The 22,994-nt window shown below is 38.9% G+C and overlaps 1 protein-coding gene across 2 annotated transcripts in view; it reads right to left on the bottom strand.

Moving 5' to 3' along the window:
- The window catches only part of MAOB (monoamine oxidase B), a 118,134-nt gene that overhangs the window by 29,142 nt on the left and 65,998 nt on the right, over positions 1-22,994 (bottom strand). For both annotated transcript variants that reach the window (XM_003271021.1, XM_030807226.1), the window contains 5 exons: positions 10,729-10,833; positions 9,607-9,698; positions 4,635-4,776; positions 3,249-3,398; positions 935-1,094 (listed from right to left, as the gene is read on the bottom strand). In XM_003271021.1, the coding sequence (XP_003271069.1) occupies positions 935-1,094; positions 3,249-3,398; positions 4,635-4,776; positions 9,607-9,698; positions 10,729-10,833 (649 nt within the window). The remainder of the gene's footprint in view (positions 1-934; positions 1,095-3,248; positions 3,399-4,634; positions 4,777-9,606; positions 9,699-10,728; positions 10,834-22,994) is intronic.

The raw sequence follows: 22,994 nt of genomic DNA, 5'->3' as shown, positions 1-22,994 counted from the left end.
AACTTAATTCAACAAGCAAAAACCAAATAACCCCATTAAAAAGTAGGCAAAATGCATGAACAGACACTTCTCAAAAGAAGACATACAAGCGGCCAAAAACCATATTAAAAAGGGCTCTACGTCACTAATCATCAGATACATGCCAATCAAAACCACAATGAGATACCATCTCACACCAGTCAGAATGGCTATTATTAAAAAGTCAAAAAATAAGAGATGTTGGAGAAAAAGGAGCACTTATGCACTGTTGGTGGGAATGTAAATTAGTTCAGCCACTGTGAAAGAAATCTGGAGTTTTCTCAAAGAAGTAAAAATGGAACTATCATGTGACCCAGCAATCTCATTATTAGGTATATACCCAAAGGAATCTAAATTGTTCTACCAAAAAGGCACATGCACTCATATGTTCATCGCAGCGCTACTCACAATAGCAAACATGTGGAATCAACGTAGGTGCCCATCAAAGGTGGATTAGATAAAGAAAATGTGGTATGTATATACCATGGAATACTATGCAGCCATAAAAAAGAAAGAAATCATGTTCTTTGCAGCAATGTGCTGGAGACTATTATCCTAAGTGAATCAATGCAGAAACAGAAAACCAAATACCACATGTTCCCATTTATAAGTGAGAGCTAAGCATGGGGTACATATGGATATAAAGATGAAAATAATAGACACTGAGGACTACTAAAGGGGGAGGTAAGGAGTACAGCAAGAGTTGAAAACCTACCTATTGGGTACTATGTTCACTACCTGGGTGACAGGATCATTCATACCCCAAACCTCAGCATCATGCAACATATCCATGTAACAAATCTGCACATGTACCCCTGAATCTAAAATAAAAGTTGACATTTTTTAAAAATGCATGCCTTAGCAACAAGTTTCTTGGACCTTCTTCTAAAGGTTTTTATATAAGGAAAGTACTCACCCTTTTTCCTCCAGAAAGGCTCTTTATAATAAACTATACACTTGATGACTGAACCCAAAGGCACACGAGTAATCATCTGGTTTCTCATCATTGGCAGAGGGGGATTGAAGTGAATCTTCATGCCCAGAGTAGGAGGAATAGCACTAATCACATATTTAGCCTGAAAGAAAAGCAACATGGTTAAACATTGTTGCCGTGTTGCTTTTGTTTTTTTCCCAATGATTCTCTCTCATTCTACCGTTATATTCTTTTCAGTCTCTTAAAGAAGTGACAAGGATTTTGTTGAAACCTAAAGTAGCCTTTATTGTTCCTTAGTTCAAAACCTCCAATGACTTCCCATTGCACTTAAAGCCAAATTTCTCACCATCATCGCCAAGGCCACACATGAAATGGGCCCGTTACATCACTGATCTCACCTCCTGTTACTTTTGCCCTCACTAATCTTACTTCTGCTATTTTTGTTTTCTTTTTGAGACCCAGTCTCACTCTGTTGCCAGGCTGGAGTGCAGTGGTGCGATCTTGGCTCACTGCAACCTCTGCGTCCCGGGTTCAAGCGATTCTCCTGCCTCAGCCTCTGGAGTAGCTGGGACTACAGGTGTGCACCACCACACCCAGCTAATTTTTGTATTTTTAGTAAAGACAAGGTTTCACCATGTTGGCCAGGGTTGTCTCGATCTTTTGACCTTGTGATCTGCCCACCTCAGCCTCCCAAAGTGCTGGGATTACAGGCGTTAGCCACCACACCCAGCCCTGCCATTTTGATCACCTTGCTGTTCCTTGGTCACACCAGGCTTGCTCCCACCTCAGCGCCTTGGCACTGGCTGTTCCATCTTCTTCTCTCAGGGAACCACATGGCTCACTCCCTCGTCTCCTCCAATTCTCTATCAGATATCACCTTCTCAGTGAGGCCTTCCCTGATGACCTTATTTAAACTTGCATAACCAATTCTCCCATCCCACTTTCTGGTATGCCCTCTCCCCACCTTCCTGCTTGATTTTTTCCACACTAATTATCACTATCTGACATACTTTATATTTTAACTATATGTTTCATTATGGTCTTTCTCCTTCACTAGAAGGAGAATTGTATGTGGGCAGAGAATTGTATCTGTTTTGTTCATGACTCTGTTCTTAACTCGTAGAATAATGTCAGGCACATAGGAGGTGCTTGATATTTATCAAATAAATATTTTGTGTGTTTTTCTAATTACATAAAAGCAAAATACAGAGGGTTGATAATACCTTTATATGTTTTTATAAATCCTCCCCCACCCCAAATATTCTGGTTCTTTTTTCCTTTTTTTCAGTTAGAGATAGCTTTTTCACTGTTGGCAAAAAGACTGTCTATAAAGTGTGTGATATTGTTGACTTCAACTTTGATTATCTATGAGACTGTGGCCTCTTCCCACTTGTTTAAGTGTCTTGGTAACTCTGAGTGGAAAAATTTCAAAGCAAAGTTGAGTTCAAAGCAAATGTTGAGTGAGAGAATGGAAAAAAGTGCTTTTTTCCATTCTCTCACTCAACAACCATCACCACAGAAGACTTCTGTGACCAAATGTGGAGTGGGTTTTCCCCACATATGAAGCAAGCAAGCAATTCTATAGCAGACATCAACCATGTGTCCTCTGAATTCAACTCAATTCTGACAGTATCTACCTGGAGATAGCTTCTGATCCTACAGGTTGAGGGCTCAGTCTCCAAGACTGTCCCCCACCTTCAGATGTCAGTCACAAGTCCAGCTTCCAGAACTTCTGACCAATCTGCTTCCAGTTGACATTCCTACAACCCCTTCAAGTTTGATTGATTTGCTACAGTGGCTCACAGAACTCAGGGAAACATGTTTACTGTTTTATTATAAAGGATATTACAAAGGGTACAGAGGAAGAGGTGCATAGGGCAAGAGATGTGAGAAGGGGCCTGAAGCTTTCATGCCCTCCCCAGGCATGCCATTCTCAAGGAACCTCCAGTTGTGCAGATATCCAGAAGCTCCCAGAACTCGGTCGTTTTGGGTTTTTATGGAGGCTTCATTATGTAGGCACAATTGATTAAATCATTGGCCTCTGGTGATCAATTCAACCTTCAGCCCCTTGCCTCATTTCCTCCCTGGAGGCTGGGGGTGGGGCTGAAAGTCCCAACCCTCTAGTCCCTCCATGGTCTTTCCTGTGACCAGCCCCATCCTGAAGCTACCTAGGGGCTGCCAGCCATCAATCATTGGCATCAAAGGACATCACTCTGGAGATTCTAAGAATTTTTAAAGTTGTATGCCAGGAAACTGGGATGAAGATCAAATATATAGTTCACAATATCACAGTTACCTCATACAACTCATGGTTTAGGGTCTCCACAAGGACATTTTCTCTTGTCTGGTCAATGTAGATCACAGGCCTCTCCAGCTTCACTCGGTCTCCAAGGAGGGCCATTATCCGCTCGCTCACTTGACCAGATCCGCCCACAAATTTCCTTTCCTGGAAAGAGAAAAGGAGGTGAAAGAGAAATGCAGGAATGGGCATAAATTGCTAAATTCCTAGTTGTCCTCACATATGTCTACTCTGAGATGTCTAGCATTTCATTTTGCTGCAGTGAATAATGGCTTTCACCATGGTTTTCTAACTAGGAATTGCTGTCTTTGGACAAAGTTACAGGATTTCTAACTGACTTTACAAGCTATGCTCTTGTAGATTCCCAGGCTCCAACCTTAGCTGGACATCTTCAGAATGACCCCGATGTCCCACCTTTCTGGTCACCATCCCTGCTGTCTGTCCTATCTGCAGTCTTTTGCTGGGAGCTGGAACTGGTGAAGCTATACCTAAAGCTCTTCCCTAGTTTGCCTGAGCAGACCTAAACCTGCCTCCCCTTGCTTTGTGGCTCAAGTGCAGAACTTCCCTGCCTCCCACCATGTCCCCTTCCCCCAGGTCAGCCTACTCCCTGTTGCAGGCTGCCCATCTTATCCTGGGTCAGATGCCTGCTGCTTCTGTAGCCACCGAACTCATTTCACCTCACTGTACCCACCTGCCCTGAGCCTTGCTAAAACTTCCAAATGTTCTACCTGGCTATGCACACAGTTGACCTGACTGCCTCCTCCTCAATTTTCAGTTAAGGTCAGAGAAGGAGAAGGAGAGGGAGAAAGAGAAAAGGAGGAGGAGAAAGAGGAGGGGGAGGAGGAGAAGAGAGAGAAAGAAGAGGAGGAGGGGGAGAGAGAAGAATGAAACATGACAACCAAGCAGATTATTTAAGAAGTCCAATCTGTTCTTACTGTGTCTAGCACAGTGCCTTATACAGTGCCGGGGCTCAAGAAATGGGCATTAAATGAATGAATAGATAAATGAATTCCATGCATAGTGTGTGTTTTAAATTGAAAATGCATTACTGAATTTCCTTTATAAGCTTTCCAAGAAGTGCTCAAGCTAAGCTTACTTCAGATGGTCTCCTACAAACTTACCAAATAATAATTGAGCGTATGGAAAATGGCCACAGTGCATAAAGGAGACAAGCCTAGCTTTAAAATTACATTGGACACTGGGTTCTCACAGTGGGTACCTGACAACAGACTGTGCCTTACAAGAAACACTTTGAGCTGCCATGGTAATGCTCTAAAAGCCACAAGCCTGCTTCCCACTTCAGCAGTTCATGATTGAAGGATGATGAACTTTCATTTCAGTAGCAGTGTTTTCCATTGGGATGGTGGGAGAAGGGATGGGTACCTGTCCTCCATTCGTTGTCGAGATGATTCTGGTTGTGCCTCCACACTGCTTCACATACCACAGGAACCAGAGAGCAGAGACCTCATGGGTCTCTGCAGTGACACACAGGTTCACAAAGAGAGTGGCAAGCTGCTTTGCAGATCTGCACAGGAAGAAACAAGAGCAAAATTGGCAAATGCAGGAGAGCAGCTTCTTAATTCTTTAAAAATTATTTGAGTAACACATTTTCTTGGTTAAGTTTAACACAATGTGGTAAGGTCAAAAAATTGTCACTAGAATCTAATATTACAAAACATGACATCAGAGGTTTTTGAAATATCAGATTATTTTCCCTGTAAACAAAACACCTTACTCAGAATCAGCTTCTATTCCAGATTCTGTGCTTTCATGATTTCTCCTTACATTCCTGCTGCTCTTCCAGTGATCCCCATCTCAGTAAAAAGCACCACCATTTGCTCAATGGTAAAAGCCAACACTCTAGAAATCAAATATTGTTTCTCTCTTTCCATCAATCTTCCCCCATCCAATTCATTGGGAAGTCCCATTATCTCTCACCACATCATTCCACCTTCACCACAGATTTAGCATCCATCTCTTTCCAGGAGTACTGCAATTACTTCCTTCAGACTGGCCTCTCTGCCTCCATTCATCCTCACCTGGTATCTGTTCACCACACTCAAAGCAAAGTTGAGTTCAAAGCAATCTTTGTGATTGCTCCCTCCCTACCATGATGCACTCTCTGAAATGTAAATCAAATCATGTCATTTTCTTGCTTAAAAAATCTCCAGTGGTATCCTATTAAAACCAGAATAAGATTCAGATCTTACACCATGGCTTCCAGAGCCCTATGTGATCTAGCCCATCCCTACCTTTTCTGTCTCATCTTGTACCCTCTTCTTTTTACTCTAATGTTTCCTTAGAAAGATATATTCACATTTGTCTATGAAAACAACCACGGGCTTCCATATTCCCAGCACCCTGACATTCTCTATCATTTTGCTCTGTATAGTATCTTTATAACTCTTTTCACTGTCTGAAATTGTCTTGATTATTGGTTAATTCTTTTTAATTTGCTGTCTCCCCCCACTAGAATATCAACCTATGAGAACAAGGATCTTGTGTTTCTCACTCATCATAGTGTCCCCTTTAACAAAATAGTGCCTGGAACATTGTAAGCACTCAATAATTACTTGTTGCATGATTGAACGAATGAATGATTGATGAGAAATATCAGATAAGCAATATTTTTTAAACATCCATAACATGCAAAGGATATGCTAGGTGCTGTACCAAACACAAAATTAGTCACAGTTATCTATTCAGTTATTTTACTGCCTAACAGAAGACAAGCTCAAATAATGGATGAGGGGGCAAGCAATTAATAGAGCATAAACGGGTAAGCTTTTGCTTGACATTGGCAGGTAAATGGTGAGAGGTTATCACCTATCAGGAAGCACACCAGAAAGCAAACCATCTCATGCAATTTCAAGGACTCCATTATATCTAGCACACCATAAAATTCACCAGTAGCAATGTGCACTCTGGGATATCTTTAATAAGGTCCAATCCCCCTTTTGACTTTGACATGAAGTTTGCATATTGTTAATCTTGTTATATCTGAGGCAGAATTTTCCACCTGGTAATGCTGACAATGGGTGGAATAAATGATATTGTCTTCCATTTATTGAACTCTTTCCACACTCCATTGTCTTTAAAATCATTATCTTGTTAAATTGTTGAAACAACCGTATCAAATATCTATTATTTTTCCACAGTTCACATACTAGAAAACGGAGTCTCAGACAGTTTAGGAATACATAATGACGCAACTTCAAGTCAGATCATACTTGACGCAAAACTCATGCTTTTGATACCTCAAAATGTTTTCTAATTAGTCAGCTGACAGCCTTGGAAGTGCAAATACTCACCAAGGGGCATCTCTCTACTTTACTGTATCTTGACCCTAGAAGTTTGTAGAATCATGCCTAACACATACACGAGTTATTGACATTATTTGCAGCCGTAACAACCTGACAGCCTGTCTATGACAGTCCCCATCATTACAGCCTGTGAAATGGTGTCATATATACATTAAAGTGACTTACAGTTAGTTTTGTAAGATTTCTCAGGATAATTGAAGGGATGGAAATTGCTAGCTCATGCCTTCCTTGCAGAGGCAATTTGTAATATCTAACTAAAACAAATATCCAGACTTCAATTTAAAATAAAAGTAGTATTTTATTTGCTGCTTCCTAAAATCCTATTTCTTTTGTTCCTTATTTTTTAGGTGGATTGAGGGGCATACAGTAAAGGGAGTAATAAATAACTGAAACCTAACATTGGCCCAGCTGGAGAGCCAATATTTAACAAAAATATTGCTGAAATTCTAGTTGTTATTGTTGCCAATTTGGTGGGAAATAAATAATTCTGGTTTGAAATAAAGGGAGATTTACAAGTAATTCTGAAGGGCCAGTCCATTCCTAATCCTTTATTTGAATTTACTCTAGGAGCTTCAGTAAGAAAAGAAATAAGAACAATATTTGAAGGATGGAAGGTCAAGGAAGTTAGTGCAATATTTCTGTATTTTTTGTCCTGTTGACTTTTTAAAAGATAAATGTTATAATATTTTTCTACATGAAAAATACATACGCATTATATGAAATTTGGAAAATTTATAAGATAAAAAGATGAGAGAATGAGTATCTTCCATATTTCTGCCCCTCCAGAAGATAATTACTAGTCTCGTTTTGATGCATTTTTTTCTAAGTATAGGTCTTTTAAAAAATGTTTTTACATAGCTGTGATCACATTGAAAATACAGTTCATGTTTGTGAAGTGCACTTTGTAAATGATAATAACTGAAAGAATAATCAACATTAGTCTTGGAATGTATGATTGTGCTTTAGTTTGAATAACAATAGGTTGGATATTCTGGGGATTACTTCATTTAAATCCAGGAAATAATACTGTGTGTATCTTGCTTGGGAAGAGTTAGTCTTGAGTTCTTATACTCCTAGTATCTCAGAATGCTTTATTGTCTTGTGTTCTTATACTCCTAGTATCTCAGAATGCTTTATTTTGTCAAATGACAACTTAGAATATTCACTAAGTGGAGGACTAAGCCAAGGGCTATGATAGAAAATGTCGGGTCCCTGTGATCCCAAAAACATAAGATTGATTTTATCACCAAGAAACTTAAAAGTTCTCTAAGGAGAAAAGACCTAACTGAATTTATTAAAAGCTTTTCAGAACAGGAGTTATAAAACAAATGCAGATAATTATATACTTATTATACTTTGAAAATCTAAAGTATATAATTTAAAACTAAATACTACAATTTTATTACTATTAAAATAAATTATATTGCAAACTACATTCTCATAGAAGTGTTAGCATTAGGTAAATGTTTAAAAGAATATAATTAATGACAGGCATTGATTTCATGACATAAAAGGATTTTACTATTCCAGAATTGGTTGCTTTCAAAGGTTGAAGACATAGGAGAGGCATAAAGATGTTTATTATAGAGTATTGTATAATGATAATAACCAGTGTGTTCAACAGGATGATAATGGACAAATACATTACGTATTCATTTCCCATGGAATATTCTGGTACCATGAAATATGATGTTTAAAGAATAATTTTTAATGATGTAAAGTTTTTAAACATTTTAAAAATAAATGTTTGCATGGTAATATTAAACGTTAAAAATACTTCAATGGACGTCCGTTGCTTTTGCAGTGCATATATAAATAGTTGTTTTTAGAAATGAGATCATATACCATACCACAACAGCCTGCATTTCTATGTGTTTAATATTACTATTTTTTCCAGTCATTAAATATTCCTCTACAACACGATTTTTTAAAACCCTCAAGTATTCAATTTTTTAGATGTTTCATACTTGATTCTGCCGATCTTCTACTATTGGGCTTTCAGATCCTCCCTTTTAAAAATAATGCTTTGAATCTGCCTCTTTCACTGTTTCTCCCTCCCTCCTTCTCTCCCTGTATGCCTCTCTCTTCTTTTGTCTCACTTTCTTAAAGCTAAATTATTAGAAGCTGAATTTTTATATCAAAAGTATATGAATTTTATGTCTTTTGATTATTTCCATTTTTAAGATTCAGATATTCTAAAAGCTTGTTTTTACTTTTAGTTGGCAGTGAATGAATACCTAAAAATGAAGACATTAACCCCGGAGCCAAACATATTCTCAACTAATGCTCTTTAGCAAGACAGGGCAGTCTCCTTGAATTTGGCTTCCATTTCTCTTATTTTGTTTACCACAAATTTACCATGTGCTTGAATTAGAACCCTCATAATCCTTTCCATTTTCTCTGCTGTCCAAGAGCAGCATGGCCTCTCCATGTGGTCTGTCTATACAAGCCTTCACAATTTCTCTACAGTTCCCAGTTCTGCCAACAAGAATTTAATGCTTAACTCATGGGTACTTGTTTTTTCACTAAAGGGGAACAGCCAGTCCAGTCACACATGTTTCCCCTGTAGTTGTGACCTATCTACACAAAGGCTTTAGAGGTTCCTCTTTAAGTCCTTGAAGAGCTGCACTACTTCACACAAGGTGTGGCAAACGCACATGCTAACCATCTCCACATATGACCACCAGTGAAGAATACAAAAATTGTCCTATATCAACAACTTGATAAATGAGATCTTTAAGCTGATGGTCTTTAAGCTGTTTTAGATAAAGAAAGTGGTACCTTTTGGTCTGTTCTGAGGACTTCACAGGGTAATACCACCTTTGTGATACAAAACTACTCCAAAGAAGTAAGTTGTATGTACAGGTATCTTCAGGGTAGGAGCCAATTCCAATGGTTTTCAGCATTCCACTTGGCTGGTGGTGTGGTTTTAGACACAAAGCAGCTACTTGTCCCATACTTGTTGAATGGTATTGCTAAATAAAGCTGAAAGGTGGTCACAGTAAATGCCTGTGCCTAATGGCAAGACTTACTCAGTCCAGCAGAGCTTGTCCAGTAGCTCCTTCATTGTCATGTTGTCCCACTCTTCTGCAAGGGGAGCCTTCCATGGGGCATCACTCGGAATCTACATTCAGACGAGGATTCGAAGGAGAAAGACAAATGTAATTTTCTATTTTATTTTATTCATTTTTGTAATTTTCCATTTTAAATAACTATTCAAATAGTATTAAAAACTCTACCTTAAAGGGGAAAAATGTTAAGTTTTCCAAATTCATCCAATATTGCTTTTACTGCATAATCAATGCTGTCTATGTAGCTTTCCTATTATAAATCTGTACCACTCAAGCCATATTTAATTTGTGATAAAACTTCCTGCACAATAAATAGAGGCATGTTGTAACTGGGCTATTTCTAGATATGGATTCCTAAGTTACTAACTTCTAGAGAACATTCATAAATTTAACTCTTTAACAAGGATCACAGAGCTGCAGCAAATCATGTCTATGGAGTTTTCAGTTAAGCTTTATGTGTGTTCAGGAACAGAAAACCAAACACCACATGTTCTCACTCATAAGTGGGAGTTGAACAATGAGAACATATGGACGCAGGGAGAGGAACATCACACACTAGGGCCTGTCGGGGGTTGGGGGGCAAGGGGAGGGAGAGCATTAGGACAAATACCTAATGCATGTGGGGCTTAAAACCTAGATGACGGGTCGATAGATGCAGAAAACCACCATGGCACATGTATACCTATGTAACAAACCTGCACATTCTGCATATGTATCCCAGAGCTTAAAGTAAAAGAAAAAAAAAAACGCTTTATGTATGATTACTTATGACTTGTTTGGGCATGGTGGTGAATCAAAGACCCAGAAGTCTAATTTTGCTATGTACTGAAGATTTCCAAAATTGGAACATCATTCCAAGAAGGCTGACACCCAATCTCCTGCCCACTCATCATTAGTATACAAATATCAATCTGTTTGACGTATTATTATTGCAGAGGTTAGAAACAAGTTCATTCATTCATTTCACAAATCTTTAGTTACCACGTGCTCACAACGTGCTAGGTGTTGGAGATATACTGTACTTTCTTTGAAGGACTAAACTTGTTACAAAAAAGCATACAAATATAGTCAAAGAAGCTTTACCTCTCGCCCCATGTCATCCATTGTCCTCCAAAAGTTGTTATGATCTAAGTAGGTAACAGGATTCCATACAGGTGGGAACGGCCCCCTGAAGGGGTATGATTTGCCCTGTGAGATACAAGATATTTTTAAAAGGAAATATTTACTACAATGTAAAAGTAGGTAATCTGTCAAATTGGTAAATGTCTGCAAGCAAAATTATGTGAGTTATCAATATGTGACATACACTCAACTTTTTAGCTCCTTGTGTCGTCAGAACCCCACTTAACTTTTTAGCATAGAGATTGCCAGCAAAATTCTCTGTTAATTAAGTTCACTGCCACACCAAGCATGGTAAAGAGGTTTCTCTCTGAAGCTGGAGCCCTTACCATATAAAATTTAAATAACAGTACATAAGTGGAGTTAACCTAAGGAAATCTTATTTGCCAATGGTACTTGCAAATATCTCAGAGTCAGGAGCCTGTGTGTGCCTGGAGAGTCAGCAAATTATAACTATAAGCATTATACAACTTAGAAGGGGATCAAAAATCAATCACAAGAATGCAACCTTCTGTTAGAAGAACCACAAAACAAGGCCCAGAAAGCTTTCCCAAGGACTCAGATGTGCTAGGTAAACACAGGAGTTCCCAGAGATCAGCAAAGTCAAAGCAGAAAGATTAGACAACTTCAAGCTTCTCTTCTAGACATGTTATACCACCTGGTTCTTCCCACAGGGAAACCTCGACACAGAAATAAAGGGAACACATTGTTCCAAGGATTTAAAATAAATAATATCTGGGAGGATTAACCTGTTGATGGCACTTAAGAGACATGCACAAAAACCACTTTGGATCAATCTGAAAACCCGAGTCAGAAGCCAGGCTGTGCATTCTGATAGCATTTTTCAACCGAATCAAAATAACTTAAGGTTCTCAGTCAACAGAAACTTCCCCAAAACTCTGAGTCATTCAACAAAGATGCACCTTCTGTTGATGTTGTAGGCAGATAAACTAGAATTGTGGAATAAGAGATTTCATATTTGTTCTTGTATTAATTCTGTGGCCATGTTGGTCTTCTCTCTCCAACAAGGCCGTAAGATTCTCAGGGAAGGGCTTAGATACAGCTTTATGTTTCTTCTCAGCCAGGATTCCTTAGAGAAACAGAACAAACAGGAGAGAGAGAGAGATACATAGATATATAGATACATAGATACATAGATATAGATAGAAGATATTGATATAGATGGAGAGAGAGACAGAGACAGAGAGAGAAACAGAGACAGAGAGAAGGATTCAGATTTATTTTAAGGAATTAGCTCATGTTGATTGAGAGGGACGGCAAGTCCAAAATCTGTAGGGTAGGTCACGGACCAGGGAAGAGTTGCGGTTTGACTTCAAAGGCAGTCTGCTGGCAGAATTCCCTCTTTTCCTGGGAGACATCAATCTTTTTCTCTTAAGGACTTCAACTGACTGGATGAAGTCCATTCACATTATGGAAGTTAATCTGCTTTGCTCAAAGTCTACTGATTTAAATGTTAACCTTATCTTAAAAATAGCTTGACAGAAACATTAGAATAATGTTTGTCCAAATATCTAGACAAGTTGACATATAAAATTAACTGTCACCCTTCTTAATAAACACTATTGAGCTGTACTTTACATACAATGTACTCATTTTATTTTAGTTTCCATATTTTGTTTTTCATAGTTAAAAGTAATTTTAAAAATTTTAACCTGCCATTAAAACTGTATATATTTATAATACACAACATAATATTTTGAAATATGTATACCCTGTGGAATGGCTAAATTGAACTAATTAACATATGCATTACCTTACATGCCTATCATTTTGGGAAGTGAGAACACATAAAATCTATTCTCTTAGCAATTTTCAAGACTGCAATACATTGTTTTTCACTATAGTTACTATGTTGTACAATAGATCCCTTGAACTTATTTCTCCTAACTAAAATTTTGTATCCTTTGACCAATATCTCCTCAAAAATGTACCCACATTAAATAATTTAGCATGCAATCTGGGGAGTTATGACACATGTATACACCTATGTAACTACCACTCCAATCAAGATATAAAACATTCCCATCACTCCAGAAAGTTCCCTCTTTCCCCTTCCTAGACAATCCCTGTCCCCTTTCTGGCCCTGGGCAACCACTGTTCAGTTTTCTGTCACTTGCAGATTGTTTTTGCCTGTTTTCACATTTTTTAATGGACTCATACAAGAAGTACACCTTTGTATCTGGCGTCTTTTGCTCAGCATGACATTTCTGAGGTTTGTCCAAGTTTCCGTTTGTTCCTTTTTATTGCTAAGTAGTAGTCCATTGTATGGATGCACCACGGTTTGTTTCACCTATGGATAACTATTTCTAGTTTTGATCTGCTGTGAACAAAACTGCTATAAACATTCTTGTACAGGTCTTTTTGTATACATATGTTTTTTTCTTCTCTTGGGTCAATGCCTAGTAGTGGAATGGCTGAGTCACATGGTGGCTGTATGTTTAACTTTTTAAGTTTAATAGTGTTCCAAAGTTGTTGCACTGCTTTACATTACCAACAGCAATGCATGGAAGTTCTGGTTGATCAGCATACTGACACTTGCTGACTTTTCTTTTATGCTTTATGCTTTAAATATAGTTTCTATTTGTTTTACACATTTTTACAAAGTAATTTGTTTTACAAATTTTTACAAAGTAACTTTGTTTTACAAAGTAATATTTGTTTTGCAAAAAAGTTGCAAAGATAGTACAGAAAGTTCCCATATACCTTTCACCTAGTTTTCTCTAATGTTAGCATCTTACATTACATGGTACATTGACAAAGACCAGGATATTAACACTGGTAGATCACTATATACTAAACTTCAGATTTTATTTGGATTTCACCCATTTATCCACTAAACATCCTTTTTCTGCTGCAGGATCCCATCCAGGATACCACATTTCATTTAGTTGTCCTGTTTTCTTAGTCTCCTATGGTCTGTGATAGTTTCTCAGTAGTCCCTCATTTTTCATAACCTTCGAAGTTTGAAGAATACTGGTCAGTTATCTGGTAGAATATCCCTTAATTTGGATCTGTCTGAAGTTACTTTTTTCATTTTTAGATTAGGACTATGAATTTTGGGGAAGACTACCACAAAGATCCAGTGCTCTTGTCATCATGTCACCTCAGAGAGCACGTGATATCAATATGACTTATCACGGATGATGTTAACCTTGATTCCTTGCTTAGGGTGGTATCTGTCAGGTCTCTCCACTGTAGAGTTGCTATTCACCCCTCTTCCATGCTCTGTTCTTTGGAAGAGAGTCATTAAGTTCAGATCATCCTCAAGAGGGGATGGTGGGAGCTAACCTCCACTTTCTGGAGATGGAGAATCCCCACAAATTTTCCGAATTCTTTTCTAAGGAAGATTTTCCTCTTTTCCGCTTTTACTTGCTTATTCAATCATTTATTTATAACAGTGGACATATATATGTGTTTTATACCTTGTGTTATAATCTAATACTATATTATTTATTTGTTGCTCAAATTATTCTACTTCTGAGCACTCCTTCAGGTCGGCTCCTGTGTCCCTTTGACATGCCCCCATCCTTTTGTCTGTTGAGCATTTATTTTCATTTTTGGCACTAGAAGATTCTCCAGACTCATCTTCTATTTTCTCTGCCCAAGCCCTAGGATCTGTCATTTGTCCAAGAAGCCTTTCTTTTTATCAAGACAGTGGTATTTAGAAGCAACTTCTGGCTGCGGAGTGCATGCTGATTTTGTTTTATAATCAGCTTTATTGAGAAATAATTCATATTCCATACAGCTTGCATGCTGACCTGAAAACCTCCACTTATCCCTCCTCCATCAGAGTTCAACCCATAAAACTTGCTCAGCAGAAAACTGTGGATTGATCCAGGGACCATTCTCCACGAAGAAGAAGTCAATCCCCATTCTAGCTCTGCCTCTCCTAAGATGACTGACACAGAGTAAAACAGTTGCTTAATCTTCCAGGCCCCAGATATCAGTCTTTGTAATTCAACATCTATTGATTACCATAAACAGTTGGGTTAGGTGGTCTTCTCAGTGTCCCAGAGCTCTCTGTTTCTCTTTCATCTGCCACTAACTCCACTGCACCAGTTTCATGCATTTACTATTCTATCTCATTCATTGGGCCCTATGCTGCAAGAGCATGGGCTCTGGAGCCAGTCTCCCTGGGTTGAGTCATGGTCTGCCACTCACTAGCTGTGTTAAGTTGCTTAACTTCTCTGTGCTTCAGTTAACTCAGTAGTGAAATGTGATCATAGTAACTGTCTTGGAGGCATGTTAGAAAGATGAAGTGTGTTGATACATGTAAATCACTTTGAACAGTGGCTGGCATTTTTTAAGTTCTCAATATTATTACCACGGCTGCTACTATTGTAATTATAATCTTTGTATGCCTAGGACATGCTGGCAGAGACTGCTGGCACACAGTAGGTTCACAATACATGCTTGATATAATCTCAGCTGTGTGACCTTGAACTTGTCATTTATTTGACACACAATGCCCCGATTTATAAACTGATCTTTTGTACTTTGGTTCCTTATGTTATAATTATCTATCCTACTTGTTTTAAGTCTCCCCTTGAACCCAGACCCACTATGGTCTCTGCAGATCCCTACCAGCAGAGTGGTGCCCAACCCTGCCCCCTCAACACAATGCACTTGTACAAAGGGGGTGTAGGATGGAACTTAAATAGCAAAGAACCAAATCAAGCTGCACAATGAGAGCAATGTGCATCTATGACTGGTGTACAAAGTCATCCTTCTGGACTATCAGTGTGGCATTGTGCCCACGAGTAAAGGGAATCACAAAGAGATAAAACCACAAGCAGTTGAATAGCCACACCATAAGTGGGAAGAACAGCATAGTTTTGCTTGAAAATCCATTAATAAAAAGATAGGAAGAAATCAGTATTCAGCCAAGCAATCAAATTATTTAGGTTTTTTGTTTGCTTGTTTTCACAAACGCATTGGTTCAGCCAGAAATCACCACCAGATGACTTGAAGAAGAGTGTGAGCCCAGCAGATGTGGTTAATTAATGTCTGTCTGTCACTGCCAGGGCCTGCACCAGCAACCATGGCAGCTCCTGGAAACATAAAGACAATTGATTCAGAAAGCGAGAGCTCAGTCTGACACATGGGACTTGGCCTTGGAAAAGGTGAAGGACAGCTTTTGGAACAAGGCAGAGTTAACTAACTAACCATGACCTTCATGTGGAGCTCTGCCCAACAAAAGCATCCTGCACATCCATATGTATATATATATATATACACACACACATACACAGAGAGTCTTGCTCTGTTGCCCAGGCTGGAGTGCAGTGGCACAATCTTGGCTCACTGCAACCTCTGCCTCCTTGATTCAAGCGATTCTCCTGCCTCAGCCTCCTGAGTAGCTGCGGTTACAGGTGCACAACACCATGCCTGGCTAATTTTTGTATTTTTAGTAGAGACGTGGTTTCACCATGTTGGCCAGGCTGGTCTTGAACTCCTGACCTCAAGTAATCCTCCCAAAGTGCTGGAATTACAGGTGTGAGTCACCGCACCCGGCCACATCTTTCTATATTAACCTCCCACCAGAACACATAAGATGGGCACCTCTCCATCATCCTTCCTTCCTTTCCCCAGAGATAAATTATTTGTACAGTACATGTCATATGGAAGCGCTATGATGAGGGTGAGAAGGGGCCCCTTCCAAGACTCTATTTGACAGATCCCATCTGAATAACCCAGTTGAAATGTCACCTTAGCTGAATTATACGGATTCCCATTCAATGGAGTCCCGAAAACATTGACGGTTGCCCAAATAGCAATAATCCCAGCAATGCAATGGTGTCAAAGACCAGCTGTTAAAGCCCTCCTAACTCAGGAATGGTCCTAGAAAGGAGGTTTGCTCAAAACTCTAAAACCAAAAACAGAGTAAATGTGTGAGTAAATGGAAACCAAACAATATGTAAAGGAAACTATCATGAAGCAGAATAAAACACTTTACCCTTTAACCTCCTTGGTGTCTTATGTCTAAGCAGGCAACAGCTTAGTTTAGCTAAATTCATAAAAACAAATCTTCTTTTATAAGATTAGGGAAAACTTCTGATAAACACAGGAAAGAGCTATTGTTAGACTTATAAAAAACTGCAAGTCTTCAAGCTTCAGGGAGTAGGTTGGGTAAGGAGGAAATGTCTAAGTTTGTAAGATTACACAATCTGAGGCAAGAGTTTTGTGCCTCAGATTTGGCCATGATAGAAACAGTCCACTGATTATTACTGTTTTGAACATTGTCCAGGGAGGCTGGTTCTTCTGAAGAAATCATGAGAAGACATTAGAATAAGTCCTTGTCCTAGGATGTGCCTAAGTTAAAAGGTCTAATTACATATAGCATTTTTCTTTGATCATTACAGCAGCCCTGTTAAGTAGGTCCAGCAAAAGTTATTTCTTCCTTTTACAGGTAAAGGAAATAAAGCTCAGTTAAGTTTAAATGACTAGATTGCGATCTCATAGCTCATGAGTGAAAGCTATTGGAAGTTCAATTTGATTTGCAGTAGCTGCCATGGTCACTGTCTTCTATCAAGCCAGATGTGAACAAGTTATGCAAAATGTAAATTAATGTAACTCACTCATTTTGTTTGTTTTAGAAAACAGTTTTTTTAATAAAAATATATTATGTTTACTTATAGTAGGGTTATTATTGTCATTTTAAGTAATTAAGTCATGTCAATAAATATTTTTAAGATTCTCAATTTCAATTTCTAAGATGGCAAGTATAGAAAGATAGAGCCACAAAAACAAAAGCTACTTGGAGTTCTTAATAATTTTTAAGACTCTAAAACTTAAAGTATAATAATAATAAAAAAAGAAAAAAAGAATGTAAAAAAGTTAGAGGCTCTGGACTAGAATCTCATGAGAAGGATTACAAGATGATTTTTAAGAGACCAACAGAACTGACTTGAACTGGCTCTTCAAAGTAATAGCTGTATGAATACAGGCAAATTGCTCAACATTTGTAAGCTTCAGTTCTCTTATCATTAAAATCAGAATCATGATACCTATCTTGGGTTTACTGTAGGAATAATGGAGATTACACAAGGTACACAGGATGCATGCACTAAATGGATATTGCTGATGGTTTTGTGATCATTACGAGTGTACCATCATTTATACAACCACTTCTTACCCATAAATCCATGACCACACTTTTGATGAATCTCCTCTGGATGAATTCCTAGCATCAGAATTCCTGCCATGAAAATTTGTCTTTGACATTTTAAAGCAGACTTTCTGAAAAACAGTAACCAAACTGATTCTCACACGGCCTCATTTTGGAGCCTGTATGTTCAGTTAAAACATTTGAACTCCACTTCCTAGAATTGTCACCCAGTGAGTGAGTGAGTGGCTCTCAGAAACAGGCTGGCTGGGTGACACGTCCATTGCTATTATCAACATCAGTGTTCTACATGTCCTTCTCCCCTCCTGACCTCTGTTCTGGAGGCAAAGACCCGACACCCCAATTTCTGTCACATTTGGGAAGCCCTTTTGCCATCATATTCCTGATGCTGGACCCAGTCCCTGTCAGTAGAAACAGGTAGCCTGGTCCTTCTCAGATTCAGTTCCTGAGGAGTGACTTTTTCCTCTCAGAATGTCTCCTCTGATGTTCATGGGAACCTTGCCCTTCTAACCGTTGGGAGCCAAGGTAAGCCACCCTCCCCTCTATAACTCAATCATTTTTACAGTTATGAACAAGGGTTGTTCTTGGGCCATAGACTAATTTGAAGGACCAAGCTTTCCTTTTGACCTATACTTGCAGTTTGAGAGAAAAGAAAATTAGTCTTTCCCATCGGGGAGGAGGGGAGAAGTCCTGCAAATTGTAGTTGGGCAAATGGTTGTCTTCTTCTGTTCGTGTGCCTATTTCATGACCTTTGTTCACATTTCCAATTTTTTAAATTTTTAAAAAGTTTTCTGGGTACATAGTAGGTGTATATGCTTATGGGGTACATGAGATGTTTTGATGATACAGGCATGCAATGTGTAATAATCACATCATGGAGAATGGGGTATCCATCCTCTCAAGCATTTATCCTTTGTGTCACAAACAATCCAATTATACCCTCTTAGTTGTTTTTAAATGTACAATTAAATTATTATTGACTAGAGTCACCCTGTTGTGCCATCAAACAGTAGGTCTTATTCATTCTTTAACTATTTTTTTTGTACCCATTAACCATCCTTACCTTCCTCCCACCACCATTCTACTATCCTTCCCAGCCTCTGGTAAGCATCCTCTACTCTCTATGTCCATGAGTTCAATTGTTTTGATTTTTAGATCCCACAAATAAGTGAGAACATGTGATGTTTGTCTTTCTGTGCCTGGTTTACTTCACTTAACATAATGATCTCCAGTTCCATCCATGTTATTGCAAATGACAGGATCTCATTCTTTTTATGGCTGTATAGTACTTCATTGTGTATATGTACCACATTTCCTTTATCCATTCATCTGTTGGTGGACACTTAGGTTGCTTCCAAATGTTGGATATTGTGAATAGAGCTGCAACAAACATGGGAGTGCAGATACCTCTTTGATATGCTGACTTCCTTTCTTTGGGGTATATACTCAGCAGTGGGATTAGTGGATCATATGTTAGCTCCATCTTTAGTTTTTTGAGGAACTTCCAAATTGTTCTCCATAGTGGTTGTACTACTTTACATTTCCACCAACAATGTGCAAATATTCCCTTTTCTCTACATCCTTGTCAGCATTTGCTACTATCTGTCTTTTGGATATAAGCCTTTTTTAACTGGGGTGAGATGCTATCTTACTGTAGTTTGGATTTGCAATGAGGTTGAGCAGCTTTTCATATGTCTATTTGCCATTTGGATGTCTTCTTTTGAGAAATGTCTATTAAAATGTTTTGTCCATTTTTTGATCAGATAATTAGATATTTTTCTTATAGAATTGCTTGCTAACATTTCTAAGCACCCAGAATTGGCACTGACACTGTCTTCTGATTGCACCATCACATGGGTGAAACTGGAGTGAGGTGCAGACAATGGCAATGCTGCATTTTTGGAATCTTCCAGCAGCACCACAGCATGTGAAAGGCCTGGGATTGTCTACATAGAAAGAAATGGGGAGGATGGGAGTCGTAGTGGCTGAGAAACCAGGCAAAGCCCTGCAGGAATAATAATACGAAGCAATAATGACAACAAGTAGTATTGAGCGCTTACTCTATTCAGGCCCTGTTCTGTGCACTTCATATGTATTGACTCAATCTTCACAGTGACCCTATGAGATAGACATCATGTCCTTTTCAGATGAAGAAACTGAGGCATACAGAGATAAATAATTACATTTTGCCTAAGATCTCACAACTAGTATGTGGCAGCAGGATTTAAATTCAGACATTCAAAGACCAATGCTCTCGATCATGAAGCTTCCCAGCCTTTCTTTTTAATTATAATGATTGAACACCATTTGTCAGACACTGGGCTAATAGGTTTCAGTTAATTCATTTAATCCTCACAACGATCCAGTGACTAAGCTGCTGAAAGTTTCATCTCACAGTTGAGTTTCATAGCACAGAGGGTTGAGTAACTTGTCCAAGGTCACACAGTTTGCATACTGCAGAAACTGAATTTAACCTCAGATTTGTGTATGTAGAGCTCACGTTCTTTCTTCTTAAACAGCTTTATTGCAGAATAAGTGACATACAATAAATTGCACATGAGTAATAGAGTTCAAGCTCTTGTCAGGTCTCTGTTCTATGTGCCGCTTCTCATTTGATCCAAAGATAGTCCCTCTGGAAGGCATTTAGATCAAGTAACCACTTGAGATTCTTACAAACTAGTTAGAAGCTAATGATGGACTCAATGACCAGCCAGATCATTTTTGTGGCTGTCCTTCCTGTTCCCATACAAGGCCTAGTCCAGTCCATCCTCAAATGGCTGTCACATCAGTTCATTCATTCATTCATTCATTCATTCAACAAATATTTCTTGAGTGCCTCGTGTGTGCCTGGCACTGTACTGGGCACTGGAGGAACAACAGATAAAAGTCTGCTCTCCTGGGAGCTTATATTCTAGTAGGTATAAACAAGGAAAAACTGACAAAACAGACACTACACAAAATAGATAAGAAAATCATGTAGTAGATTAGAAGGTGAAAAGTGCTATGAAGACAAAGTAGCAGGGAAGGCAAAGAGGAAGTGTTGGTGGTTTGAGGTTGGTTGCAATTTTAGTTAAAGTGATGTCAAGGAAGGCCTCAAGGAGAAGGTGACAGTTGAATGAAGAGATGAAAGAGGTGAGGGGGGAAATCATGTGAATATCTGGAGGGGAGAATGTTCCAGGCAGGCAGAGGCCCTAGTGTCTTCAGATGGGAGCATGAATGGACTGCACAAGAAACCAGAAGGGGGCAGCCTTGTCCTATCTCTTTTCCAACTGGACTGTCCCCTTGTTCACTGGAACAAATTCAAGCTCCTGTGCCTGGTTCTCAAGGTTGCCAAAAGAAGGTGGCTGCCAGGAAGAAGATGCCTTCCAAGAAGAAGGTGACTGCCTTTGTGCTCTGGTCAAGCAGTTTCCCTGATGTCAGCAGGCTATCCTCTCCTCACCAGTGTATCATCACTGCATCTTTCCTCAAAGGCTTTTTATTTTCTAATATCCATCAGCGCAAAGCATAAACAACTTTCTTTGCACAGCTCAAGACTGACTCCTTCAAGAAGCCTTCCAAGCTTCATCTCACCACGCATCAGTGCTCTGCACACAAAGTTCTCTCCATTTGAGTCCCTACCATCTTAACTTGTACTTGCCCATGTTATCTTGATAGTACTGTATTCTCTAGGTATTCCGTGTGGGTATGTCTTCCCTCTCCAGCTATATCAGGAAACGAACCAATTATCTGTATCATCCCATAATGCTTAAGAAGGTTATATATGCAATTGGTGTTTGACATGCATGGGATGGTTGGATGGATGAATGGATGCTTGGATGGACAGATGTAAGGATGGAAATGGATGGATGAATGAATGGATAGATAGATGACTGGATAAACAGTACTAAAATCAGAAGAAGAATTCTTCAGAGTCTGAGTCAGAAGTCTGACTGCTTTCTAAACACAATCAAAATTAATTTATTCTGAAAAAAGTAAAGTGTTCAAGAAGCTGAAAATTGTAATTCCTCCCTCAAAGACCTGTCTGTCCTATTTACCCTCACAATCTGGTATAAATGCACCTGTCAGTGGAGACAGGTTTGAGTTCCACAGAAGATTCTCCAAAATTAGTCCGTGCATTGACCTCAAAGAATAAGGGTGTGTTCAGAAGGATGCAGGGTTTTGTGACCCTAATTCTTTGCTGCTTGTATCAGCCATTTCCAGCTGTATCAGCCATTTCCAACTGTATCACATTTCTAACCATCAGGACATGCCATCATGCCAAGAGGTTGTTTCCAAAGCAGAATAATGCCCATGACTAAAATCAGTTTTTCTGTGCCAACTTTCTCACTCTTTCAATTTGTAAACACAGAAGTGTTTATTTGATCAAATAGCACAGGCATCTAAAGTATCTCAATAAATATCATCCCTTTATTTAGAGCATGTAATTTTTGGATATCCCCAACATATTGCTCAACATGCACACCAGCACTAGCAAAACTCCAGAGTGTTCTGGCCTTGAATAACGTGCTTTTCAAAAATAGAGACAACTACCTACCAGTGTCAGCTTTTCCAGGAGAAATCTTGGCTCAAATAAAAGGCTGTTTCACCACAATATTAGAGATTATAAGAAAGCTGAAAACTGGAAGCCATCGTTTTTGCCCTTCTCTGGGACAAGGGCTCCTCTGAAAATTTGTTGCAAACCATGAAGTCTCTCCAGCAGAGTGCATACATATAGATAATATAACACCAGGAGAAGGTACCTGAAGCTTACTTAGGGGCCCTCTTGCCAGAGTCCGGGAAGATGAGGTTGAGAAAGCTTGATGACAACACCAAGTGTTGGTGAAGTAAAGAAGCCACCAGAACTCTCTTATCTTGCTAATGGTAGTGTAATATAGTATATTCCCCTTTGGAAAACTGGCAGTATCTACTAAAGCTGCATATACACATTACTATGACCCACTTCTAGGTATATGCCCCAGAAAATGTTTTCCAAACACATACATGAAAATGTTAAATATCCATCAATAGCAATATGGACAAAAAATGAATTATAGTTCCTTAATGGTACACCATGCAGCTATCCATCAGTAGCAATATGGACAAA

Source organism: Nomascus leucogenys, chromosome X (assembly GCF_006542625.1).
Source record: "Nomascus leucogenys isolate Asia chromosome X, Asia_NLE_v1, whole genome shotgun sequence".
NCBI classification, from domain to species: Eukaryota; Metazoa; Chordata; class Mammalia; order Primates; family Hylobatidae; genus Nomascus; species Nomascus leucogenys.
Note: the sequence above shows the minus strand (reverse complement) of the source record. Positions and strands in the feature narration are given on the sequence as shown.